This window comes from Erythrolamprus reginae, chromosome 5 (assembly GCF_031021105.1).
Source record: "Erythrolamprus reginae isolate rEryReg1 chromosome 5, rEryReg1.hap1, whole genome shotgun sequence".
In the NCBI taxonomy this organism is placed as follows: domain Eukaryota; kingdom Metazoa; phylum Chordata; class Lepidosauria; order Squamata; family Dipsadidae; genus Erythrolamprus; species Erythrolamprus reginae.
In genome coordinates this window covers 35,982,170-36,007,582 of record NC_091954.1, presented here as the reverse complement: position 1 = coordinate 36,007,582, position 25,413 = coordinate 35,982,170, and the positions used below count along the sequence as shown (strand labels likewise).

Below are 25,413 nucleotides of genomic sequence, written 5' to 3'. Positions count from 1 at the left end.
AGGGGAAGAGCCTTCTCTGTGGCGGCACCGGCCCTCTGGAACCAACTCCCCCCGGAGATTAGAACTGCCCCTACTCTTCCTGCCTTCCGTAAACTCCTTAAAACCCACCTTTGCCGTCAGGCATGGGGGAACTGAAACATCTTCCCCTGGGCATGTTTAATTTATATATGGTATGCTTGTGTGTATGTCTGTTAGTATATGGGGTCTTTTTTAAATCTTTAATATTTTAAATTGTCAGATTATTTATGATTTGTTTCCACGTGTTGTGAGCCGCTCCGAGTCTTCGGAGAGGGGCGGCATACAAATCTAAGTAATAAATAAAATAAATAAATAAATCATGTCCCCACTTTTCCTTCTGTCCTCCAGACTAGGCAGATTGAGTTCATTAAGTCTTTCCTGATACGTTTTATGCTTAAGACCTTCCACCATTCTTCTAGCCCGTCTTTGGACCTGTTCAATTTTGTCAATATCTTTTTGTAGGTGAGGTCTCCAGAACTGAACACAGTATTCCAAATGTGGTCTCACCAGTGCTCTATATAGCAGGATCACAATCTCCCTCTTCCTGCTTATTATATCTCTAGCTATGCAGCCAAGCATCCTACTTGCTTTTCCTACCGCCCGACCACACTGCTCACCCATTTTGAGACTGTCAGAAATCACTACCCCTAAATCCTTCTCTTCTGAAGTTTTTGCTAACACAGAACTGCCAGTACAATACTTAGATTGAGGATTCCTTTTCCCCAAGTGCATTATTTTACATTTGGAAACATTAAACTGCAGTTTCCATTGCTTTGACCATTTATCTAGTAAAGCTAAATCATTTACCATATTACAGATGCCTCCAGGAATATCAATCCTATTGCACACTTTAGAGTCATTGGCAAATAGACAAACCTTCCATACCAAACCTTCCCCTATGTCACTCACAAACATATTAAAAAGAATAGGACCCAGAACAGACCCTTGTGGCACACTGCTTGTAACCTGTCTCTTCTCAGAATACTCGCCATTAACAATAACTCTCTGATGTCTACGCTTCAGCCAGCTGCAAATCCACTGAACTATCCAGGGATTAAGTCCAATCTTCACTAATTTATCTATCAGCTCTTTATGTGGAACCATACCAAAGACTTTGCTGAAATCCAGATAGGCAATATCCACAGCACCACCTTCATCAACACTCTTGTGACATAGTCAAAGAAATCAATGAGATTAGTCTGACATGATTTGCCCTCAGTAAAGCCATGCTGGTTTGGGTCCAATACGTTATTGTTTTTTAGGTGCTGATTTATCATCTTTTTGAGTAGAGTAGAGTCATTTTAACTATAACTGATGTCAAGCTAACTGGCCTGTAGTTACTAGCTTCTCTACTGCCCTTCTTGTGGATAGACACAACACTGGCCATTCTCCAATCCTCAGGAACATCTCCTGTTAACAGGGATTGATTAAACAAATCAGTCAGTGGGGTAGCAATGACAAATCTGAGTTCTTTAGGAACTCTGGGGTGGATGCCATCTGGACCCATTGCCTTATTAATCGTTCAAGTTCTTCTAAGACATCGGCTTCTAAGATCACTGGAGTTGAATCCATACAGCTGGAAGCAATGCTCTATCCATCTATAGAATTATATTGTAAGGTGTCTTTTGAGAAAACTGAACAGAAGTAGCTATTGAAATGGTCAGCGATCTCCTTATTCCCATCAATGCATGTATTATTCCCGGTACTAAGCTTTGTGATGCTGCAGTTTTTCTTCTTCCTATCACTAATATATCTGAAGAAGGTTTTATCCCCCTTCTTTACAGATTTGGCAATTTCTTCCTCTTTTGAGGCTTTAGCAGCATATATTATCCGTTATTCTTAGGTTGTGTTTAAGGCGATGTAGTTCTAAGTTTTCTAAACCTAGTATTGTAAGTCTAGTTGCGTAGGGTATTCAGTTGCGACTGGAGGGCTCTTCTAGTAAAGTATCCCTGGACATTTTCTAAAGTATTTATGTCCAAAATGCAGTGTGTTTGAGTTACAAATGCAAAAGTAGTCAGAAGGGGGGGAAAACTCACAGGAACAAAAAACAGGCAACAAAATCAGTGATCATAGCTTAGCTCCAGATGAAAAAGGTCTCCTTGCTGTCTTCTTACAAGCTGTCTTAAGGAGACTTTTGATGCAAAATTAACAACTCTTAATTTCTCAACCTGAACTATAGAATTGTATCCCTTTATACAAAGCCAAACCCGACACAATATCAAACCAAATCCTTTACCTTGTCCGGACAAAATGTGAAATGCTGAGAGGATACAGTGCAGGCTCTCCCTATGGCTTAACACCTGAAAAGGTCAAAGGTGAATTGTAAAGGCATAGACTTCAAGGCTCTGTGACAATAAATGAGGGGTGGGTAGGGGACTCTTAGAGCCAAGCTGCAGCCATTTCTTTGCCATTCCCAATTGGTTTCATCCATCCACATGCAGCCCGAGAAGACACCATTTTTCTATGTCCAGCCCCACTTGCCCAATGGCTGATCCATGCATCATTTTCCTCCTCTGAGTTAAGAGGGGAGAAAATCCCTAATCTTAGATTAATGTAACGTTTAGTTCAACCTGTTGACTTGTAAAAGTAGAGGATAGTTTATTGCTTTCCCCCCTTTTTTTCCGTCCTTTTCTATACAGTTTTTTTTTCCTTTTAAAAAAATTATTGCTGGGGTTGAATGTATATTTTTCCTTTGTTTCATTTTGTTTGTTGCTTTTACTGTTCTGTATTTTATTATCTATAATGAAACAGATTTTTTAAAAAGAGGAGAGAAAATCTGTTTTTGTTTTTTTACTGGTGGGGCAGTGGGAAAATGGGGAATCTGAAGATGGAGCCTTATAAAGCAAATGCCATGACAAGCAGCGAATTGCAGATTTCTTCCTTCTGATACAGAATAAGGGCCTTCGTTTAATCAGAAAGCAGTAAACTTACCCCAGACACAATAAGGGAATGGAGAACCATCAGAAGATCATCAAAAAATTCCAAGTTTATGAGATGGGCAAATCTAAATGAAATAAACTTGATTTTACACAGCATTCATTCACAAAACCCTAAGTCAGAGGTCTTCAAACTGGGCAACTTTTCAGACTTGTGGACTTCAACTCCCAGAATTCCTGGCTGGAGAATTCTGGGAGTTGACGTCCACAAGTCTTAAAGTTGCCCGTTTGAAGACCTCTGCTCTATGTTGTTTGTTTCTTTTGGTATTTTATATGGAGAGGTCCTAGCTTCAGATTGTCCCTTAGTCCTGTTTTTGTAGCATTGTTTTCATTCCTAAATAAATGCACATAGCAAAGAACAAAGATCCATTTCACTTACTAGGAGGAATTTTGAAAAGCTCAAAATTATATTGATAACAAAAGATAAAACATAAAGCAGATAAAGAACCCATTTTTTACCTCCCCTTCCTTTAGAAGAGAGAGAGAGAGAGAGAGACAGAGAGAGAGAGAGACAGAGAGAGAGAGAAAGAAAGAAAGAGACACAGAGAGGGGGAGAGAGACAGAGATTTCTGAAGCTCCTTGGGGCTGAGAAGAATTGCTGCAAAAATGAGTTTCCTGAATTGAACCACTAGATCTAAATAACTGAAAAAACGATCTAGTAAAAAAGAAAAGACATCCAAAAGAGCAACGTGCAAACAAAAGCAAATTAAACACTCCCAGGAACAGAACAAATTAAAATTTGTGTGCATTGTTCAATGGACTTTAAAATTGGCCACGCCCACTTAGTCACATGACCACATAGCCACACCCACCCAGCTGGTCCACCCACTCCCCCAAACAGTCTGAGAGACCCTGAATTGTCCCCCTGTTTAAAAGGTTTGCGGACCCCTGGTTTAAAACGTAAGCACAGACCTTAGCGTCTAGTCCCTGGATTTCTTTTTATTTTCTTTTTAAAGAAATCTCAATATTATTCTGAAATACTTACTTTGCAAGACCTTCCAGTACAGCAGGCACAAGAGGAGATTTCTGGGCTTTTTTCAAAATTCGGAAGTAAGTCAAAAATACAATATTCAACGTTTCTGTATGCTATAGTCAAAAAAAGGGCATAAAATGATACATAAACCTAAATTATTTCAATCAAATATTTTTTTTCTTCACGCATCACTTTAAAAGCTATTAATCCTAAATTACTATTATTCCTGCTTTTTCAATAAACTGTCTTATAATTTTGGTGGCCAGAAACATTACAGCTTTATACCATTCTGAATTAGCAGCAACTGTAGCAGTGACCACATTAATCACACTAGTAAACAAAAAACTATCAGCTCAAAGTAACAGTATATTGCTATACTTTTGGATTCGCTAAACTTCTGAAGAATACCAATGGCACAATGAGATATGAACCCATGACTGTAGGTAGCCCTTGCTTACTGACCGTTTCATTTAGTGACCGTTCAATAGGTTTGTGAGTAGCCTTCACATTTATCATCACTGCAGTGCCCAATGGTCATGCACTTACTATGGAGGCATTTGCAACTGGCTTCCAACAAGAAGAATTAACAGAAAATGGAGAAGGAAAATAGCAAATTGTGGCCAGGGGATGGCCGCAATTGTGGTCATTAACGACTGAAAGGGAAGTTATGTGGTAAGCCTGTCACAATCACATGATTTTCCATTTAGTGACTACAAGCTTTAGTGACGTTGCTGGCCCCAATTGTGGTCATTAAACAAGGACTACCTGCAGTGAAGAGCTACCAACATTTTTACCACACTGTGGGCGTGGCTTGTGCAGGACACCCTGCATTTTCTTTCAACATCTTTCAGCGCAAATTGGGTGCTCTGGGGTGGAGCTCCATTTTTGCTGACTGTAGATCTGAAGGTCAGCGGTTCAAATCCCATCATCGGCTGAAGGTTGACTCAGCCTTCTATCCTTCCAAGGTGGGTAAAATGAGGATCCGGATTGTGGGGACAATACGCTGGCTCTATTAAAAAGTGCTATTGCTAACATGTCGTAAGCCGCCCTGAGTCTAAGGAGAATTATTCGTGGCCTCCATTTCTACTTGAATCCACTGTTTCTGATGAGCCACAGCGTAAAAAGAAGTTGGAAGTTGGAAGAAATACATTGCATGATGTAGTCCCAGTGGTTCCCAACCTTTTTTTGCCCATGCCCCACCTAAGCTTCTCTAAAATCCTCATGCCCCCCCCTGCCCCCGTGACACGTAAGTCTTACTATTCAAAAAGTAAACTCCTACTCATGTGGAGTAAAGGCCATTGATTTGGTTTAAACAGGTTCCAATTGTCCCTATTAAAAATCAAACTGCCCCCTGTGGGGGGGGTTCCCCACGTAGGAACCAGGGATCTAGTCCCACTTCATGTGCAACACAATAGGACCCCGGAAGATATAAAATGCATGAAGAATGTGGATACCAGTTTCAGTTTTTTCTCTGTATTTTCAGAGGCTTCAGCTTCCAACAGCTCCCGCTCCAGTTTTTCTTCTGCTTTCTTCCACTGAAAAGGAACAAGTGATTTAGAAGCTAACCGGATTTGGCATTTTGGAACACAAATGATTTTGAATCCCTGAACTTTCAAACTGCAATGGCATTTTCCCCTGAATTATTGATAACAGCACTGAATTCCTCCATGACCAAGTCAGCCAACACTTGGATGGGGGAGCATAAGGGCCCTCCTCTACTGTTGGGTTTTTCTTTACCTCTCCCCCCCCCCCCCCCTGTATGTACACATACACACCAGTCATGTAGGCAGGGACACTATGGCTGTCATCAGGCTCTGTGTCAGAGGAGACTGGATGAGAGTGTCGATATCTAAGACCCTGAATTCTTGGGTTTTATCCATGTGATTATTATAATTCTCTGATGATGTTTTATTGAATGCTACCCAGTCAGAGTTTCTAAAGCTGAATGGGTATCAATATAATGTATTAATATAATGTATATAATATATAATGTATTAATGTATTACTGCAGTGTTTGCCAACCTTGGCAACTTGAAGATATCTGGACTTCAACTCCCAGAATTTCCCAGCCAGCAAGGTTGGCAAACACTGCATTACTGTATTTTTTGGAGCATAAGACGCAAGTATAAAGATGCACTTCAGTTTTGGGGGAGGAAAACAGGGGAAAAAAATCTGCCTACCAGGTATTCATCTGGCTAGCATCCTTAGTCTGGTCAGTTTCAGCACATTATTTTATGCCCTGGTTAGGGCTGGAAAAAACCTTATTCGGAGAGATTAGCAATGATAAAGCCTTCAAGCTGGGAAGAGGATAAGACTTAGCCAAATTTTCAGCCTCTTTTAGGGTGGAAAAAGGTGCATCTTATACTCCGAAAAATACAGTACTCCCCAAATATCTGACAGGTTTCTCTTCTGTCGTAGAAACGGCAAATGTGGTTAAGACTACATGTTGCCCTTAAACGTCAAATTATTATGTGCATGTTTTAGTCAGAATGAAAGAATTTGGGGTTTTAGAATGAAGTATACCTATGGTGTGTCCATGTAAATACAGTAATTCATGTTTTATAAACTTGGGTATCTAAGTGCTTGTGAGTGCATTTTGTGCTTATATTCTTGAACAACTGAGAATCAGAATTCTTTGCTGCGCTTTTCCAATCACCAAAGATTAGGATCTACTTTCTACCCACTCCTGATCTAGAAAATCCCCACATAGAATTCACAATACTTAAATTTTTTCTCAGTATTATAATTTTTGGCTAGTATTTTTTTTTAAGAAAATCCATCAAAAATAGACAAGAATATTTTTTGGGGAGAAAATAAGGGCAAGGTGATGTTCATACAATGTGCAAGGTTGAGCTACCAACGATTGGATGCTCTGCATTTTATATATTGGACCAACAATATCATCAGACCCAAACAGATTTCAAAGTATTATGGTATATGCCGTCTTCTCAATCAGCCACTCTTCCCTTAGTATCCAATTGAACTTGGCTCTGAATCCAGGACATATTATTAGTTCTGAATTCCATTTTTGCTCACTGTAGGAAAGAAAAAATACCTTTCTTTGCATCCTGGATAGATTTTTCCTTTTGTCTTTGAAGGTCATGAATTTGTTCATTGGCGTAATGTCTTTGGCATCTTTTTTTACTTCCACTTCTTTAATTCTTAGATGAAGTAGCACCATTAAAACCTAAACAGAATCCACATGCGTTTATTTCTCATAAAGTGAAAGTGCTGGAAAAAAGTGACTTGTGACCTTCCCTCAAAATTATGATTGTACCACTCCCAGTTTCATAGGATTATAATCCGGGCACTTGGTAACTAGCTTACATTTATCATAGACACAGCATCTTGCAATCACGTGACTTATTTATTTAGATTTATTTATTTATTTAAATTTATAAGTTGTCCCTCTCCTGGTGGACTTGGGTGCCCTACAACAATAAAACCAAATACAAAATTTAAAACCACAATATTAAAAAATTCCTCCATCTATCATTTATAATATTGGTCGGAGCAGCGTTGTCGCTCAACGGCCCTAGGCCTGCCAGCAAAGCCACGTTTTAAAAGCCTTTTGAAAGGCCAGAAGGTTGGGGGTGGTGCGAATCTCTGGGGGGTGAGGAGTTGATTCTATAGAACTGGAGCTGGCACAGAGAAGGCCCTTCTTCACGGTCCCGCCAGTTGACATTGCTTGGCTGACGGGACCTGGAGAAGGCCAACTCTGTGCGATCTAATCAGTCGCTAGGATGTGTGATTTGGAACCTCAGTTGGCTTCTGACAAGCAAAGTTAGAATGAACTGTGATATGATTTCTTTAATGACCACAGTAAACAATGGTTATGAAGTTGGGTCTAGTCACATGATGGCTTGCTTAATGATTTAATGATCTGGTAACCAAAATTCCGGTCCAAATTATAGAGTTAAGTCAAGACTTTACAAAAAAAAAAATGTATGAAAAATTAAAACAATTTATTTCAGAAAGAGCAGCATGAAGTACTGGCAAGAATGGCTGGGTGAGGAATTCTGGGAGTTGAAGTCCACAAGTATTAAAGTGGTCAAGGTTAGACACCTGTGAGACCAGAGGTTCCCGGCTGTCATTCTTGCCAGTCATTCATGAAGGACAGAAATAAATATATCAAACCTTCAATTGAAGCACTGAATTTAACATTTGATGCCATTTCAATACAAACAGGAGAATTCATCTTCAACGCTTTCTCAAAAACAAACATATCAACAAACTCACCTCAGGTCTCACATCATAATTCCGACTTTTTACCAGGCCAGAAATGACCTTCACCGCACCAAGAGAAGCAACACCTAACTTATCTTGCTTGAAGAGGCTTCTTATTGCATCACAACACGGTTCAGAAATCTACCAGGTTTAAAAATCCCAGTTTAGAGGATTCATTTTGGAAATCAATATGCTTAGTATGAAATTAAGCCGAGCAGGTAGCACTGGAAGGCCTACCTTTTTTGAATCATCGTTCATCAGTGGTACAACCAATGCAATGATGTTATTGTGGAAGTTGAAGTGAGGCAGGGCCACTAGGAGCTCACAAAGGCACTTCACGGCAATCTCGGCAAGGCCTTTGTATGCCTTCACTGAAATCACGTTGCTTTTCTTCAGCTTCCTTTGCTTCCAATCTAAAGGAAACGTTACGCAAAGCTTCAGTACTTCCAGATCCCTTCGTTACTAATAGTACAATTTCAAAACCTGAATGGAATAGTTTGTAATGCAGAGGGGAAGAATGCCTGAAAATCAGGCACTTAACTTCGCCACTGGATGATATTCTCCTGAAAGAATCTAATGGAATATTGGAAAGACGGAGCTTTGCTTTGTTAAAAAATTTTCTCAAAACATTAGAGCTCTTTCAACTGAGCAAGTTCCTTAAGTGTAGATTATGATATTGCTAATGCTACCAAATTTGCACAGGCACAGTGGAAGATTGAGGAAAATTAGGGTAATGCAAACGTTTTGAAAAAAGTGATTGGCAAATTTATTTTACTCTGAGCATTAAAGCAGCTGCATCCTCTTGAACAGTTGGTATGACTACTTTGAAGGCTTTCCTCAGCCTATGTACATATGGACACACTCACACAGCCCTTTGTTGGCAGTCTTTTGACAAATCCCACTATTGACTTCAGTAAATTCTTAGCAAAGATCTGAAGCTACCAACTATTAGTGAATGCCTTTTCCTTGTGATCATTCAGAGTTACAATGAAAAGTTATTTTGTGATCAGTCATTGCAATTACGTAAAGGCTTTTAAAGTGGAGAAAAGCTGAAGTAAGATTGTAAAATTGTGGTGTGACCACTTAGTGACCACTTTTGGCCTCCCAAAGCCCCACCCCGCATCCCATTTTTGTGAAAAATGGGCCCATTTTTTTCACAAAAATGGGATGGACAGAGGGTCTTGGAAGCCTGCAGACAGCTACTAGGGAAATGCCCCCAAACTTTGTGAAAAAACAGGCAATAAAAGGCCCATTTTTCACAAAAACGGGAGCATTTTTGCCACCCCCCAGCATTCAGGAACTCTTGGCAGGTTTCCCAGACCCTTTGTCCACCCCATTTTTGTAAAAAAACGGGTGAAAAACTATCTGTTCACAAAAACAGACATATTTTTGCATTCTAATTACCCCATCTAGCATGACTGGAGGAGGAATCCTGGGAGTTAAAGTCCACTAGTCTTAATGCTGTCAAGTTTGAAGTTTGTAAAAAATGTCCATAGTGCTAAAAAGTATACATGATTGTAAAAAGTATTCTGCTACACTGGCATTTTATTAAATAATATACTGCTCAAAAAAAAATAAAGGGAACACTTAAACAACAGAATATAACTCCAAATAAATCAAACTTCTGTGAAATCAAACTGTCCACATAGGAAGCAACACTGATTGACAATCAATTTCATTTTGTTGTCAGCACATTCAAGTTTGTATAGAACAAAGTATTCAATGAGAATATTTCATTCATTGAGATCTAGGATGTGTTATTTGAGTGTTCCCTTTATTTTTTTGAGCAGTGTATATAACTACACTATTTGGTTCAAAATACTTTTTTCCTTGTTTTCCTCCTCTAAAATCTAGGTATGTCTTATACTCTGGTGTGTCTTATACTCCAGTGTGTTTTATAATCTAAAATATGGTATTTAACATATTTAATAATAAAATATTGACTAAAACCAAGACCCGAATTGGAGAAAGAGAAGAGACAGACTAAAAATGGAAAAGAATCAGAAACACATAAGCAACAATTCTAAAATTAGATTCTATTAAATATTATGGTTTATAATTTACAGCAAGAGTGATTCCCTTTCCTTCTCTGTTATCGAATACCCAGTATTGTAGCGGGGAGAAGACTCATTCAAATATAATTTTATACTATTTATCCACTGGCTTTAGTAAGACTAATCTTTTATAAGAATTAGTATGCTTCCTACTTGGACACTCTATTTTTAAAAAATCACATTTATTTGTATTTTGATCCATGCTGCAGATTATACCTTTTATACATTGTTCCAGATTTTCTAAATAAAACTTGTATTGGCTCACAAGGCCTTCCTCAAATTCTCTCAATTTCTGAGTTTCTTTTTTAACCTGCAGATAAAAGGGAAACTTTGTAAAAATATGTTGCCATGTATCAACTGTATTACTGTACTCGATCATTTACATTTAAAATACATTACTCAGCAGCAGGTATTCCACTTAGTGTAATGTGCAAGTCTGAATGAATTAATGTACAAGATTTGAGAAAGAAATTATTTCACTGGAACTGTGCCAAATATACAACATTGGTATTAAAAATATTGCATTCTATGCTGAAAAACTCTCTGAAATTTAGCAACTAGATTCCCCTTTTCTCACATGTACAATTTTAAAAGTTTCAGTAAAAAAACATTCTGAGCTTAATCTCCATACCTATCTATCTATCTATCTATCTATCTATCTATCTATCTATCTATCTATCTATCTATCTATCTATCTATCTATCTTGGGGCGGCTTACAACACATAAAAAAACAGTAAGTTACAATGAAAATCAATCCAATTAAATTAAAAATTGGATTATTAAAAACTTTAAAAACTTCTCCACTATTCAATCAGAGCTGAAGAAACTTCTTGGATGAGAAGCGAAATGTCGTAAAAGAAAAACCTTAAAGTCCAGTTGCCTCTTGAAAAAAGCACCTTTGGGACATTCTGAGCTTAAATCCATTTATTATAAGAGCATCATAGGATTTCTAACTCAAGTAGCTAATTCATGGGGCAAATTCTAAAAAAACAAAAACAAAAAACAGCGCCAGGATTTAATTTAAATTCCATTTTCATCAATAAGTACAGCTAGTCCTCAACTTACAATAGTTCATTTAGCGACTGTTCAAAGTTACAATGGCACTAAAAAGTGACTTATGACCTTTTTTCATGCTTACTACCTTTGTAGCACACCCATGATCATTGATCAAAATTAGACACGTCAATGGTTCATGCTTATGACCACTGCTTTGTCCCAAGATCATGTGATCACCTTGTGTGATCCTCTGACAAGCAAAGTCAATGGGGAAGCCAGATTCACTTAACTGTGTTAATTTAATTTCAGTGGTTCACTTAACAATTGTGGCAGGAAAGGTTATAAAATGGGGCATAAGCCACTTAACAAATGTCTCACTTAACAGCAGAAATTTTAAGGCTCATTTGTGATCATAAGTCAAGGACTATCTGTAGAACTTCACATTCTTATTCACTAGGAAACTGTGCAATCTCTGCAAATTTGATATTTGACAAACATTTAAGTTGACTTTCTTTCAATAAATCAGCAGGGATGAGTGATGATGCCAAGATCAAGATAAAATTATTCAAAAGACTGTTAAAACCCAAATTGCAAACTTCTAATAAAAACTTGATGGTTTTCCCCTAAAGTATTTTAAACCTTCCCAGTTTCAATATTAAGCCGCTGTTATTGTATAACCTCACCTTCGTGGTTTTCTCTTTTTCCGACAAAGGCCTGATTTTGTAGGATGGAGTAATATCTTTGAAGAGCTCCATCAAAGAAATCATCACCAATTTTCGCACAATCACAGCCACATTGGGATCTTGTTCTATCAACATGGCACGCAGCTCTTTCAGTTTCTTTATCTGCTCAAAAAAGACACATTGTTGAGACACCTGTCACTATGCAAGCTAAAGTGCAAATGTTCAGATATGCTGTTATTAAAAATAAGATATCCCAATGTTATGCTAATCCGGGAATCCCATAGCCAATTTTACCAACCAAAACAATTCAATATATTTTTGCTGCTATTCCTATCACCTCTGATATTTGGCTTTTCAGACTGAAGTGGATAGAAATGATAAAATCCAGATTAGAGAAAGAATTAGCACTGCTGCTCCAGTTAACTCACCTAGGTATAATTTTAGCGACATTGAGTTTTGGCATAAAAATGCTCAAAGAGGCTTGGAGCTGAGCAACATGTTATTTTTCAGATTATCAATTTTAACTTCATGAAATTTTAACATTAGCCAATTGAAGTTTTTCAGAGGTTGTATGATTGATAAACTTATATTTATCCTTGAACTCTGATGCTTGGGAAAGAGAGGTAGGTGGTTGACCCTATAGTAATTATATTTCCACAATAAAATGAAACCTTTCTGCTTGCTCATCACTTAGTATATTCCAGGTGGCATTTCAGACAAGTAGCCAGGAATTATCTTTTTTCAATCTATTCTCTAAAATTCCCCAGAATCATTCAACTCTGCTTGCCAGTTCTAAATCTTTCGCTCTAAAGCTTTTTTATTATCCCGATTGGCAGCTAAAAAGGTTTCATTTTTTATTAAACATCTTTAACAAAGAGAACAGTATTTTTTAAAAAAAATATTTTTAAATAATTGTTTATCAAAATTAATAGTATTCATTTAATAAAATGTGCAAGTGTGACCAAGAATAATATCATGAATACTGTTTGAGCAGGGGTGTCCAACACCGGAACTTTAAGATGTGTGGACTTCAACTCCCATAATTCCACAGTTCTTAAAGGAGTTGAAGTCCACAGATCTTAAAATTGCCTAGGTCATACACCCCCGGTTTAGAGAAAGAAAACTGTCTTTTCATCTAAAAGGTAATTTCCACAAAGTTTAGGATGATGGCATGGAAAACTGAATGTAAATCATTGGGAGACCTGATTGTGCCAAGCCATTAATCCCAAAACTTCTCTCTGCCTTAACTTCAAGATGTCCATTATTTCCAAAACCAGGGTTACTTACAGTATTTTCTGGATCAGACAAAATTGCAGAGGCTAAAGCAGCTATTTGCATCTTCTTCTCCTGTAGCTTTTTTTTCCGATGGACTAATAATTCTTCAACAGTAAGATTAGATAAGGGGTCTTCCAGGGCTGGTAATAAAGAAAACAATTACCTGGTAACTGTTTAAAAAATATATTCAAGCGAGCCAGGGTGGAAACATTTAACTTAAAAATAGCAAAGACAGCATCTGGAAGAAACATTGTAATCAGAGGATTTTTATTTAAACCTTTTTGATCTCTTTGCTTCCATCTTATGATTTTCTGGAATGCTGTGCCCTAGGCTCAGTGCTTCTAGTAAAGAAAATACTTATAATTTTAAATTGCAGCAAATAAGTTGCAAATTTCTGCTTCTGAAGTTCTGGTATGTATGTATGTATGTATGTATGTATGTATGTATGCATGCATGCATGCATGCATGCATGCATGAAATAACCTACCCAGGCTTCATGCTCTGGAGAATCCAGTTGACAAAATGGATCAATATAAAAACATTTCAATTTAAAACAATTGCAGCCATGGGTCAACCTCGCTAGTAAACACACACACACACACACACACACACACACACACACACACACACGAGGTCAGTGGCCCCAGGCCTGTCGGAAAAGCCAGGACTTTTACAGATTTGCAGAAAAATATTGACCACAGAGCTTAAGAATTGACACTCTTAAGAGTTGCCCCAGCATTTAGGTGGAGATTTAAAAGAACATCCTATTCTTTTAAAATGTGATAACACAATCACCTCCCTTAGGCTTGGAGGCTCTGCTTTTGTTAAGGAGGGCCCCAGTCTGCTTCGGTTGTAAATTAATGCACACTATATAACTTTCAAACAATGGCTCAGATATCTGCCTCATTTTGAAAACAGTTTTCAATTTTCTGATCAGAGCTGGCCTGACACCTGGAACAGTTTAACAGCAGTCTATTGCTTGGCTAAAGTCCAGCTACAGGTAGTCCTCACTAAATGACCATTTGTTCAGTGACCGCTTGAACTTATGATGGTTCTGAACAAGGATACTTACAACTGGTTCTCATAATTGCACCCATTTCAGTGCTCCCCTGGTCAGGTGACTGCAAGGTAGGTGTTTGGCAACTGGCTTGCAATTATTATGATCAGAGCATCTCAGGGCTGTGTGGTTGCTAACTTGTGACCTTCCCTGGCTGCTTCCAACCACTGAAGTCAATGGCAGGAGGCCACAAGTGGGATTGTGCTAAGCAGGATTTGCTTAATGAAGTAACCAGAACTGCTGCAAAGTGTTATTGTAAGTTGGCAGTCACATGATGTCAAGCAGAGGTAGGTTCCCCCAGTACAGTCCAGTGCGCCGTTCCAGCAGTGGCCCGCCGATCATGCAATTTTGGCACAACGGTGCCAGTGCTGTCTTTGCCGATCTGTGCGTGTCACTATATGTTTTCCCCTAATTTCCCCCAATTTTTTGGCTCTCAGAGCATGCACAGAAGTAAAATTGACCCTCTGCGCATGTGCAGAATCAAAATCACACTAGGGGACATGCGCGTGCACTGGTAGGAAAAGGTAAGAGGAATCCTCCCCTGATGTCAAGCCTTATAACCACATTGTTTGGGAGAGAGTTGCTGGTTGCAATTACTGTCGTTAAGCAAGGACTATCTATGCTTAGCTTCTTTCCCAAGAAATACCAATTAAACGGCTTATGCCACCATCCCAGTAATTTTCACAACATTTGAGGTGGGAAAAACGCCAATACAGTAATACCTCGTCTTACGAACTTAATTGGTTCCAGGACAAGGTTCTTAAGGTGAAAAGTTCGTAAGATGAAACAATGTTTCCCATAGGAATCAATGGAAAAGCCAAAAATGCGTGCAAGCCGATTAGGGAAATCCAAAACATTAAGACTTAAAAAAAAAAAAGCTGCCGGCAGACGAAGCTGAGGCGAACGGAGTGGAGGGAGGGACAGCGAGAGGTGGCAAGAGGTGGCATTCCCAACGAAGCAAGGCGAAAAGAGCCTCTCTTGATCTCCATGGGTCCCTCCCGTTTTTGCCCATCCTGTCCTGCACCTTTCTCCTCTCTTGATCTCCATGGGTCCCTCCCGTTTTTTCCCACCCTGCCCTGCACCTTTCTCATCTCTTGATCTCCATGGGTCCCATGGTGGGCAAAAATGGGAGGGACCCATGGAGATCAAGAGAGGAGAAAGGTGCAGGACAGGGTGGGAAAAAACGGGAGGGACCCATGGAGATCAAGAGAGGAGAAAGGTGCAGGACAGGGTGGGAAAAAACGGGAGGGACCCATGGAGATCAAGAGAGGAGAAAGGTGCAGGACAGGGTGGGAAAAAATGGGAGGGACCCATGGAGATCAAGAGAGGAGAAAGGTGCAGGACAGGGTGGGAAAAAACGGGAGGGACCCATGGAGATCAAGAGAGGAGAAAGGTGCAGGACAGGGTGGGCAAAAACGGGAGGGACCCATGGAGATCAAGAGAGGAGAAAGGTGCAGGACAGGGTGGGAAAAAATGGGAGGGACCCATGGAGATCAAGAGAGGAGAAAGGTGCAGGACAGGGTGGGAAAAAACGGGAGGGACCCATGGAGATCAAGAGAGGAGAAAGGTGCAGGACAGGGTGGGAAAAAATGGGAGGGACCCATGGAGATCAAGAGAGGAGAAAGGTGCAGGACAGGGTGGGAAAAAATGGGAGGGACCCATGGAGATCAAGAGAGGAGAAAGGTGCAGGACAGGGTGGGAAAAAATGGGAGGGACCCATGGAGATCAAGAGAGGAGAAAGGTGCAGGACAGGGTGGGAAAAAACGGGAGGGACCCATGGAGATCAAGAGAGGAGAAAGGTGCAGGACAGGGTGGGCAAAAACGGGAGGGACCCATGGAGATCAAGAGAGGCTCTTTTCGCCTTGCTTCGTTGGGAATGCCACCTCTTGCCACCTCTCGCTGTCCCTCCCTCCACTCCGTTCGCCTCAGCTTCGTCTGGGTTCGTATCATGAGGTACCACTGTACTTCTAAAGATATAGTACAGGAGGAAGAAAGAATATTGACAAGAGCACAGAAAGAAAACAGGACAAACAGAAGACAAATAAGGAATTAAAGGGGGATGGGAACAGAAATTAAATTAATCTCAATTAATGTAAATGGCTTAAACTCATTTATGAAAAGAAATAGTATATTCAATAAATTACAAAAACAAAATTTAGACATTGTTTGTCTACAGGAAGTACACATTCCACAAAAAAATGAAAAGCAATTAGAAAATGAGAAAATTGGGAAAGTATTTACGTCCTTATCACATAACAAAAAAAGAGGGATTGCAGTTTACGTTAAAAAAGAATTAGATCCAAGGAAAATATATGCAGATAAAAAGGGAAGAACTTTAATCATGACAGTTAAAATTGTTAATGTATTTGTATCATTAGTAGTAATTTATGCACCAAATAAAAATTTAAAAAAATTCTTCTATAACTTGCACCAGAAACTGATTGAATTAGAAGTAGAAGACATTTGCATGATAGGTGACTTTAACGGTATTACCGATCCCATTAAGGATTACAAAAGTGCTAATAAAAATCGATATAAAAAAAGAAAAGTACTGCCAAAAACGTTTGATCAGATGTGTGAAGAATTAAACCTGAGGGATTGTTGGAGAACAAGGAACCAAAATAAAAAAGAATATACATTCTACTCCAATGCGCACCAAAGTTGGTCTAGGATTGATATGGCGTGGGTTAATAATAAGATAGGAAACTTAATAAAACGAATTCAAATTGATAAAAACGATTGGGCTGATCATAACCCAATAAAAATTATATGGAATGAGGAGGAGAAAAAAAATAGGAGTTGGAGATTAGATCTACAATTATTAAAAGAACAAGAATATATAGATTGGATTGAAAGAGAAATGAAATTATTTTTAAAAGAAAATAACAATCCAGATACCTCCCTCCAGAATTTATGGGATACAGCAAAAGCCTATCAAAGAGGCTTAACAATAGCCTATAAATCAAGAAAAAACAAGGAAAAAAGACAAAATCAAAAAGAGTGGATATTTAAATTAGGAAAATTAGAAAAAGAATCCCAAAAAGACCCAGGAAACCCAAATATAAGGCAACAAATTATGCTGATAAAACACAAACTAGAATTAATAGAGATAGAAGAAGTAACTAAGAAACTAAGAGAAGTAAAACAAAATCAATTTGAGCACGCAAATAAACCTGGCAGATGGCTATCGTATAAATTGAGGAAAGAAAGAGAGAAGAAATTAATCCAACAATTAACAGATAAAAAAGAAATAACACATTACCAGTTAAAAAAAAAGAAAGAAATTGCATTAGAATACTATAAAGAATTGTATAGTGAAGAAAATATTAAGGAAGAAGATATATTAAAATATTTAGAGACATTTAAAATCAATTTAATAAGTAAAGAAGATAAAGAAATATTAAACAAAGAAATAACAAAAGAAGAATTGGAAAGAACAATTATGAAACAGAATAATAATAAAACACCAGGCCCAGATGGCTTCCCAATTGAATTCTATAAAGCAACATTCCATGTAACGGGAGAATTATTATTAGAAATTTATAATAAAATGTTAACGAACGGAGAATGCCCGGTATCATGGCAAGAAGCTAACATAACGCTGATACATAAAGAAGACACAGATCCAAAGTATATTAAGAATTATAGACCAATATCTCTGTTAAATGTAGACTACAAAATTTATATGGCAATAATAGCAGACAGATTTAAAAAAATATTAAACAAAATAATACACTCTGATCAGAATGGTTTCTTACCTAACAGACAAATTAGAAATAATATAAGAATTACATTAAATATGCTAGAATATTATGAAAGCCATAATGATAAGGAGTTTGCAATGCTATTTCTAGATGCTGAGAAAGCCTTCGATAACCTCAATTGGAACTTTTTCAAAAAATTAATAAATACTATGGATTTAGGAGAGAACTTTGAAAATACAATACCGTATTTTCCGGCGTATAAGACGACTTTTTAACCCCTGAAAATCTTTTCCAAAGTGGGGGGTCGTCTTGTACGCCGGATATAGGACAGTGGCGCCGATATTTGCGATCGCTGGGAGGGGCGAGAACACCGCCTCCCAGCTGGGCAAGCCTGCGCTGCGCTCAGGCTCGCCCACACGCTGCCTTTGGCAGCACAAGCGTGCCTGTCCGGCCGGGGAAGAATCGCCCCTGCCGGACGTCAGTTTCAGCTGGGGGGGGGGGCGAGAACACCGCCTCCCAGCTGGGCGAGCCTGCGCTCCGCTCAGACTCGCCCACACGCTGCCTTCGGCAGCACAAGCGTGCCTGTCCGGCCGGGGAAAAATCGCCCCGGCCGGACGTCAGTTTCAGCCTGGGGGGGGGGGCCAGAACACCGCCTCCCAGCTGGGCGAGCCTGCGCTCCGCTCAGACTCGCCCACACGCTGCCTTTGGCAGCACAAGCGTGCCTGTCCGGCCGGGGAAGAATCGCCCCGGCCGGACATCAGTTTCAGCTGGGGGGGGCCAGAACACCGCCTCCCAGCTGGGCGAGCCTGCGCTCCGCTCAGACTCGCCCACACGCTGCCTTCGGCAGCACAAGCGTGCCTGTCCGGCCGGGGAAAAATCGCCCCGGCCGGACGTCAGTTTCAGCTGGGGGGGGGGGGCCAGAACACCGCCTCCCAGCTGGGCGAGCCTGCGCTCCGCTCAGACTCGCCCACACGCTGCCTTTGGCAGCACAAGCGTGCCTGTCCGGCCGGGGAAGAATCGCCCCGGCCGGACGTCAGTTTCAGCTGGGGGGGCGCGAACACCGCCTCCCAGCTGGGCGAGCCTGAACGGAGCGCAGGCTCGCTCACACACTGCCTGTCCGGCCGGGGAAGAATCGCCCCGACCGGACGTCAGTTTCAGCTGGGGGGGCGCGAACACCGCCTCCCAGCTGGGCGAGCCTGAACGGAGCGCAGGCTCGCTCAAACGCTGCCTGTCCGGCCGGGGAAGAATCGCTCCGGCCGGACGTCAGTTTCAGCTGGGGGGGCGCGAACACCGCCTCCCAGCTGGGCGAGCCTGCGCAAAGCGCAGGCTCGCCCACATGCCGCCGTCCGTGCCTCAGTTCCGTGAGAGAGGGGGGGAGAGAAAGAGATAGCAAGAGAGGGAGAGAGAGGGGGGGGTTAGCAACAGAGGGACAGAGAGAAAGAGAGAGGGGGGATAGCAACAGAGGGAGAAAGAGAAGGAGAAAGAGAGAGGGAGAGGGGGCAGAAAGAGAAAGAAAGAGATAGCAAGAGAGGGAGAGAGAGGGGGGGGTTAGCAACAGAGGGACAGAGAGAAAGAGAGAGGGGGGATAGCAACAGAGGGAGAAAGAGAAGGAGAAAGAGAGAGGGAGAGGGGGCAGAAAGAGAAAGAAAGAGATAGCAAGAGAGGGAGAGAGAGGGGGGGGTTAGCAACAGAGGGACAGAGAGAAAGAGAGAGGGGGGATAGCAACAGAGGGAGAAAGAGAAGGAGAAAGAGAGAGGGAGAGGGGGCAGAAAGAGAAAGAAAGAGATAGCAAGAGAGGGAGAGGGAGAAAGATAGAGGGGGGAAAGCAACAGAGGGAGAGAGAGAAAGAGAGAGGGAGAGAGGGGGGAAAGAAAGAGAGAAAGAGATAGCAAGAGAGGGAGAGAGAGAAAGAGAGAGGGAGAGAAAGAGATGGCAAGAGAGGGAGAGAAAGATAGAGGGGAGATAGCAACAGAGGGAGAGAGAAAGAGAGAGGGAGAGAGGGGGGAAAGAAAGAGAGAAAGAGAGAGCAAAAGAGGGGGAGAGAGAAAGAGAGAGGGAGAGAAAGAGATGGCAAGAGAGGGAGAGAGAGAGGGAGAGAGGGGAGACAGAAAGAGAGAGAAAGAGATAGTAAGAGAAGGAGAGAGGGGGGGAGAGAAAGAGAGAAAGCAAAAAAAAAAGAGAGAAAGAGAGATAGCAAGAAAGAAAGAGAGGGAGAGAGAGGGGGAGAGAGAAAGACTTTGATCTTTTCCCCAGGTATTTTTGTACCTACTTGACCAACATTATTAGTGGTTGCAAAATTGAATGTATGAACTTGTTCATTTCAATAAAAAGAGCCAGGGAAATGATTGAATGTTAAACTGGATGCATTTATTTCTGCCTGTTTGTATTTGTTCTTATGTTTAACCATTGAAAATGTACTTTTCCTCCAAAAAGAATCATCTTTTCATATTTCTTAGGCAACATTTTAAAATAACTTTAAAAGCTGAGGTCATATTATTCACCCTGCTCTGTATCATAGCACACTGCACAGTACTGAAAATTGGCAGGGTCACTAATGGTAAACCCGACAAGTTAAAATCTGTTTAAGTGACATTGCAAGAGGATAAAGACAAGTGCGGAAAGAGGAAAAAATGGATGGGCTGTTTGGATTGCGATATCATGATATCACATACAGATTCTCATTCCATAATAGATTCTCACATAGGTGTCAGCATGCTGCATGTTAGACTGAAAGATACCTGCAGAATAGATGGTAGGAGAAAGGAAAATAGCCAGGTTCACCTTTTTGTGTTGACAAATTATGATGAGTTATAATAATAAACTTAATTGTGGTGAGGAGAAATATGAGAGGCAGACAAGACAGATAGACAGAGACATATGGAGAGATAGACAGAAGAGTGCTCCCACTTGGCTCTCTCTCTCTAAATAATTCATTCATAATTTTAACAATAAGATCTTCATCATTAGTAATTAAAATATTGTGTTATCATGTTCAGAAATGATTTTTTTCTCAATGCAAGTACATCATAGACCTAGACTCAGTCAGGTCTATGATGTACAGAAGAGGGGTAGCCTTATACGGCGAGTATATCTCAAATTCTATATTTTAACTGGAAAGTTAGGGGGTCGTCTTATACGCCCAGTCGTCTTATACGCCGGAAAATACGGTAAATAAAATATACTCCAAACAAAAGGCAAGGATAATTATAAATGGAGATTTAACCAATACATTCGATATTAAAAAAGGAGTGAGACAAGGCTGTCCACTATCTCCCTTAATATATATAATGTCTATAGAAATACTATTAAACCGAATTAGAGGGGAATCATCAATACAGGGCACCCAAATTAAACAACAAATTTATAAAACACAGGCCTTCGCTGATGATCTGGTCTTCTTCTTAGAGAATCCAGTTAGCTCAATGATATATTTAGTAAAAGAATTAGAGAACTATGGGAAAGTGGCCGGCTTAAAAATAAATAGGAACAAAACTAAAATATTAACCAAGAATTGTAATCAAGATTTAAACAAATTATTAATAAAAGAAACAGGTTTTCAAATAGAAAAGAAAATTAAATATCTAGGGATTTGGTTTACGACAAGGTATTCTTCACTGAAAGAACTAAATTATACAAAATTATTAACAAAAACAAAAGAAGATTTAGAAAAATGGTCAAAGTTAAATCTATCCTTAATGGGAAGGATCAATACAATAAAGTCTAATATACTTCCAAGGTGGCTCTATCTCTTCCAAACAGCACCAATACAACTAAACAAATCGTTCTTTGCTAAAATAAATAAAATAATTTCTAAATTTATCTGGTGCAATAAAAAACCTAGAATAAACATGAAAGCCCTACAAGATTTAAGAACAAGAGGAGGATTCGGTTTACCCAACTTAGAAATATACTACCAAGCCACTAAATTACTATGGATTAAAGAATGGGTCAACCTTGAAAATCCTAGAATTCTAACAATAGAAGGCCACGATATAAATGAAGGATGGCACACACATTTGTGGGAAAAAGAACACTCAAAACATTCTCACTTTAAACAACACCAAATTCGGAATACACTATTGACACACTGGCGGAAAGTCAGGAAAAAATACTATAATGAAATTCCCAGATGGCTATCCACTCTAGAAGCTCAAATTCACCCAAACATAATAAGCCAAGAACAAAAAATAACCTACGAAGCCCTATTAAACACTAAAGGAAGTCTTAAAACTAGAGAAAGACTTAAAGAGGAAGGTATAGTAATAGATTGGCTTCCATATTACCAAATTGAAAGCAGATATAAAAGGGACTTGGTACAATTTGGAATATGTAATAAACAAAATGAAATAGACAAAATATTGACAGGATCTGACAAAAAATTTATAACTAAAATGTATATTTATCTATTAAACTATGAAAACATTGAAGAAATTGTTAAACCTAACATGATATCTTGAATGACCAACTTTGGATATGCAATTCAGCTAGAAGACTGGGAAAAACTATGGTCAGTTAATTATAAGATGACTTTGTCAACACCATATAAAGAAAATCTTTATAAAATGTTCTTCCGATGGCATTATGCGCCAGCACGCCTAGCCAAAATGAATGTAAACATTAGTAACAAATGTTGGAAGTGTAAAAAAGAAGTGGGAACATACTACCACATATGGTGGCAATGTAACGAAGCAAAAAAATTTTGGATTCAAATTAGGGCATGGATGGAAGAAATATTGGGCTATAAAATTGAAATAAAACCGGAAATGTATTTATTAGGCATAATTAGAGGCAAACATAGCAAAGAAAATTACTACTTAATAAATCACTTACTTACTGCTGCAAGCTTAGCATATGCACAAGTCTGGAAACAAGACAAGATTCCAAACAAAGAAACGGTAATTAAAAAAATATTAGACTGCGCCAAATTTAGCAAATTAACATACGAAATTCAAAACCAACAAAATAAGGACTATTACAAAGTGTGGGAAAAAATTTACAACTGGGTGGAAATCAAGAAAAAGGTATAGTAAATAGAATTGTTAAAAAATAAATCTTGTAAATATATTAAGTGTAAATGTTTAATGTTGTATTGTTTGATGTCTAAATGTTTGTAAGTCATATAAAATAAAATAAAAATATTAAAAAAAAAAAAGAGAGGAGAAAGGTGCAGGACAGGGTGGGAAAAAACGGGAGGGACTCATGGAGATCAAGAGAGGAGAAAGGTGCAGGACAGGGTGGGAAAAAACGGGAGGGACTCATGGAGACCAAGAGAGCAGAAAGGTGCAGGACAGGGTGGGAAAAAACGGGAGGGACTCATGGAGATCAAGAGAGCAGAAAGGTGCAGGACAGGGTGGGAAAAAACGGGAGGGACTCATGGAGACCAAGAGAGGAGAAAGGTGCAGGACAGGGTGGGAAAAAACGGGAGGGACCCATGGAGATCAAGAGAGGAGAAAGGTGCAGGACAGGGTGGGAAAAAACGGGAGGGACTCATGGAGATCAAGAGAGGAGAAAGGTGCAGGACAGGGTGGGAAAAAACGGGAGGGACCCATGGAGACCAAGAGAGGAGAAAGGTGCAGGACAGGGTGGGAAAAAACGGGAGGGACTCATGGAGATCAAGAGAGGAGAAAGGTGCAGGACAGGGTGGGAAAAAACGGGAGGGACCCATGGAGATCAAGAGAGGAGAAAGGTGCAGGACAGGGTGGGAAAAAACGGGAGGGACTCATGGAGATCAAGAGAGGAGAAAGGTGCAGGACAGGGTGGGAAAAAACGGGAGGGACTCATGGAGATCAAGAGAGGAGAAAGGTGCAGGAGAGGGTGGGAAAAAACGGGAGGGACTCATGGAGACCAAGAGAGGAGAAAGGTGCAGGACAGGGTGGGAAAAAACGGGAGGGACCCATGGAGACCAAGAGAGGAGAAAGGTGCAGGACAGGGTGGGAAAAAACGGGAGGGACCCATGGAGATCAAGAGAGGAGAAAGGTGCAGGACAGGGTGGGAAAAAACGGGAGGGAGCCATGGAGACCAAGAGAGGAGAAAGGTGCAGGACAGGGTGGGAAAAAACGGGAGGGACCCATGGAGATCAAGAGGAGAAAGGTGCAGGACAGGGTGGGAAAAAACGGGAGGGAGCCATGGAGACCAAGAGAGGAGAAAGGTGCAGGAGAGGGTGGGAAAAAACGGGAGGGACTCATGGAGACCAAGAGAGGAGAAAGGTGCAGGACAGGGTGGGAAGAAACGGGAGGGACCCATGGAGACCAAGAGAGGAGAAAGGTGCAGGACAGGGTGGGAAAAAACGGGAGGGACCCATGGAGATCAAGAGAGGAGAAAGGTGCAGGACAGGGTGGGAAAAAACGGGAGGGAGCCATGGAGACCAAGAGAGGAGAAAGGTGCAGGACAGGGTGGGAAAAAACGGGAGGGAGCCATGGAGACCAAGAGAGGAGAAAGGTGCAGGACAGGGTGGGAAAAAACGGGAGGGAGCCATGGAGACCAAGAGAGGAGAAAGGTGCAGGACAGGGTGGGAAAAAACGGGAGGGACCCATGGAGATCAAGAGAGGAGAAAGGTGCAGGACAGGGTGGGAAAAAACGGGAGGGACCCATGGAGATTAAGAGAGGAGAAAGGTGCAGGACAGGGTGGGAAAAAACGGGAGGGAGCCATGGAGACCAAGAGAGGAGAAAGGTGCAGGAGAGGGTGGGAAAAAACGGGAGGGACCCATGGAGATCAAGAGAGGAGAAAGGTGCAGGACAGGGTGGGAAAAAACGGGAGGGACTCATGGAGACCAAGAGAGGAGAAAGGTGCAGGACAGGGTGGGAAAAAACGGGAGGGACTCATGGAGACCAAGAGAGGAGAAAGGTGCAGGACAGGGTGGGAAAAAACGGGAGGGACCCATGGAGATCAAGAGAGGAGAAAGGTGCAGGACAGGGTGGGAAAAAACGGGAGGGAGCCATGGAGACCAAGAGAGGAGAAAGGTGCAGGACAGGGTGGGAAAAAACGGGAGGGACCCATGGAGACCAAGAGAGGAGAAAGGTGCAGGACAGGGTGGGAAAAAACGGGAGGGACCCATGGAGATCAAGAGAGGAGAAAGGTGCAGGACAGGGTGGGAAAAAACGGGAGGGAGCCATGGAGACCAAGAGAGGAGAAAGGTGCAGGAGAGGGTGGGAAAAAACGGGAGGGACTCATGGAGACCAAGAGAGGAGAAAGGTGCAGGAGAGGGTGGGAAAAAACGGGAGGGACCCATGGAGACCAAGAGAGGAGAAAGGTGCAGGACAGGGTGGGAAAAAACGGGAGGGACCCATGGAGACCAAGAGAGGAGAAAGGTGCAGGACAGGGTGGGAAAAAACGGGAGGGACCCATGGAGATCAAGAGAGGAGAAAGGTGCAGAACAGGGTGGGAAAAAACAGGAGGGACTCAAGTCTGGAGGTGGGGTATCCCAGCGGCCGGCGGCAGGTTTGTAAGGTGAAAAAAGTTCATAAGAAGAGGCAAAAAAATTCCGAACCC

At 40.8% G+C, this 25,413-nt stretch overlaps 1 protein-coding gene across 1 annotated transcript in view; it reads right to left on the bottom strand.

The window, feature by feature from the left end:
* NOC3L (NOC3 like DNA replication regulator) overlaps window positions 1-25,413 on the bottom strand; it is a 45,390-nt gene that overhangs the window by 15,089 nt on the left and 4,888 nt on the right. Inside the window, exons 6-15 of the mRNA XM_070752365.1 lie at window positions 13,176-13,303; window positions 11,889-12,050; window positions 10,425-10,518; window positions 8,392-8,567; window positions 8,167-8,295; window positions 6,983-7,114; window positions 5,382-5,462; window positions 3,940-4,040; window positions 2,950-3,022; window positions 2,255-2,318 (exon numbers count right to left, since the gene is read on the bottom strand). Of these exons, the coding sequence (XP_070608466.1) occupies window positions 2,255-2,318; window positions 2,950-3,022; window positions 3,940-4,040; window positions 5,382-5,462; window positions 6,983-7,114; window positions 8,167-8,295; window positions 8,392-8,567; window positions 10,425-10,518; window positions 11,889-12,050; window positions 13,176-13,303 (1,140 nt within the window). The remainder of the gene's footprint in view (window positions 1-2,254; window positions 2,319-2,949; window positions 3,023-3,939; window positions 4,041-5,381; window positions 5,463-6,982; window positions 7,115-8,166; window positions 8,296-8,391; window positions 8,568-10,424; window positions 10,519-11,888; window positions 12,051-13,175; window positions 13,304-25,413) is intronic.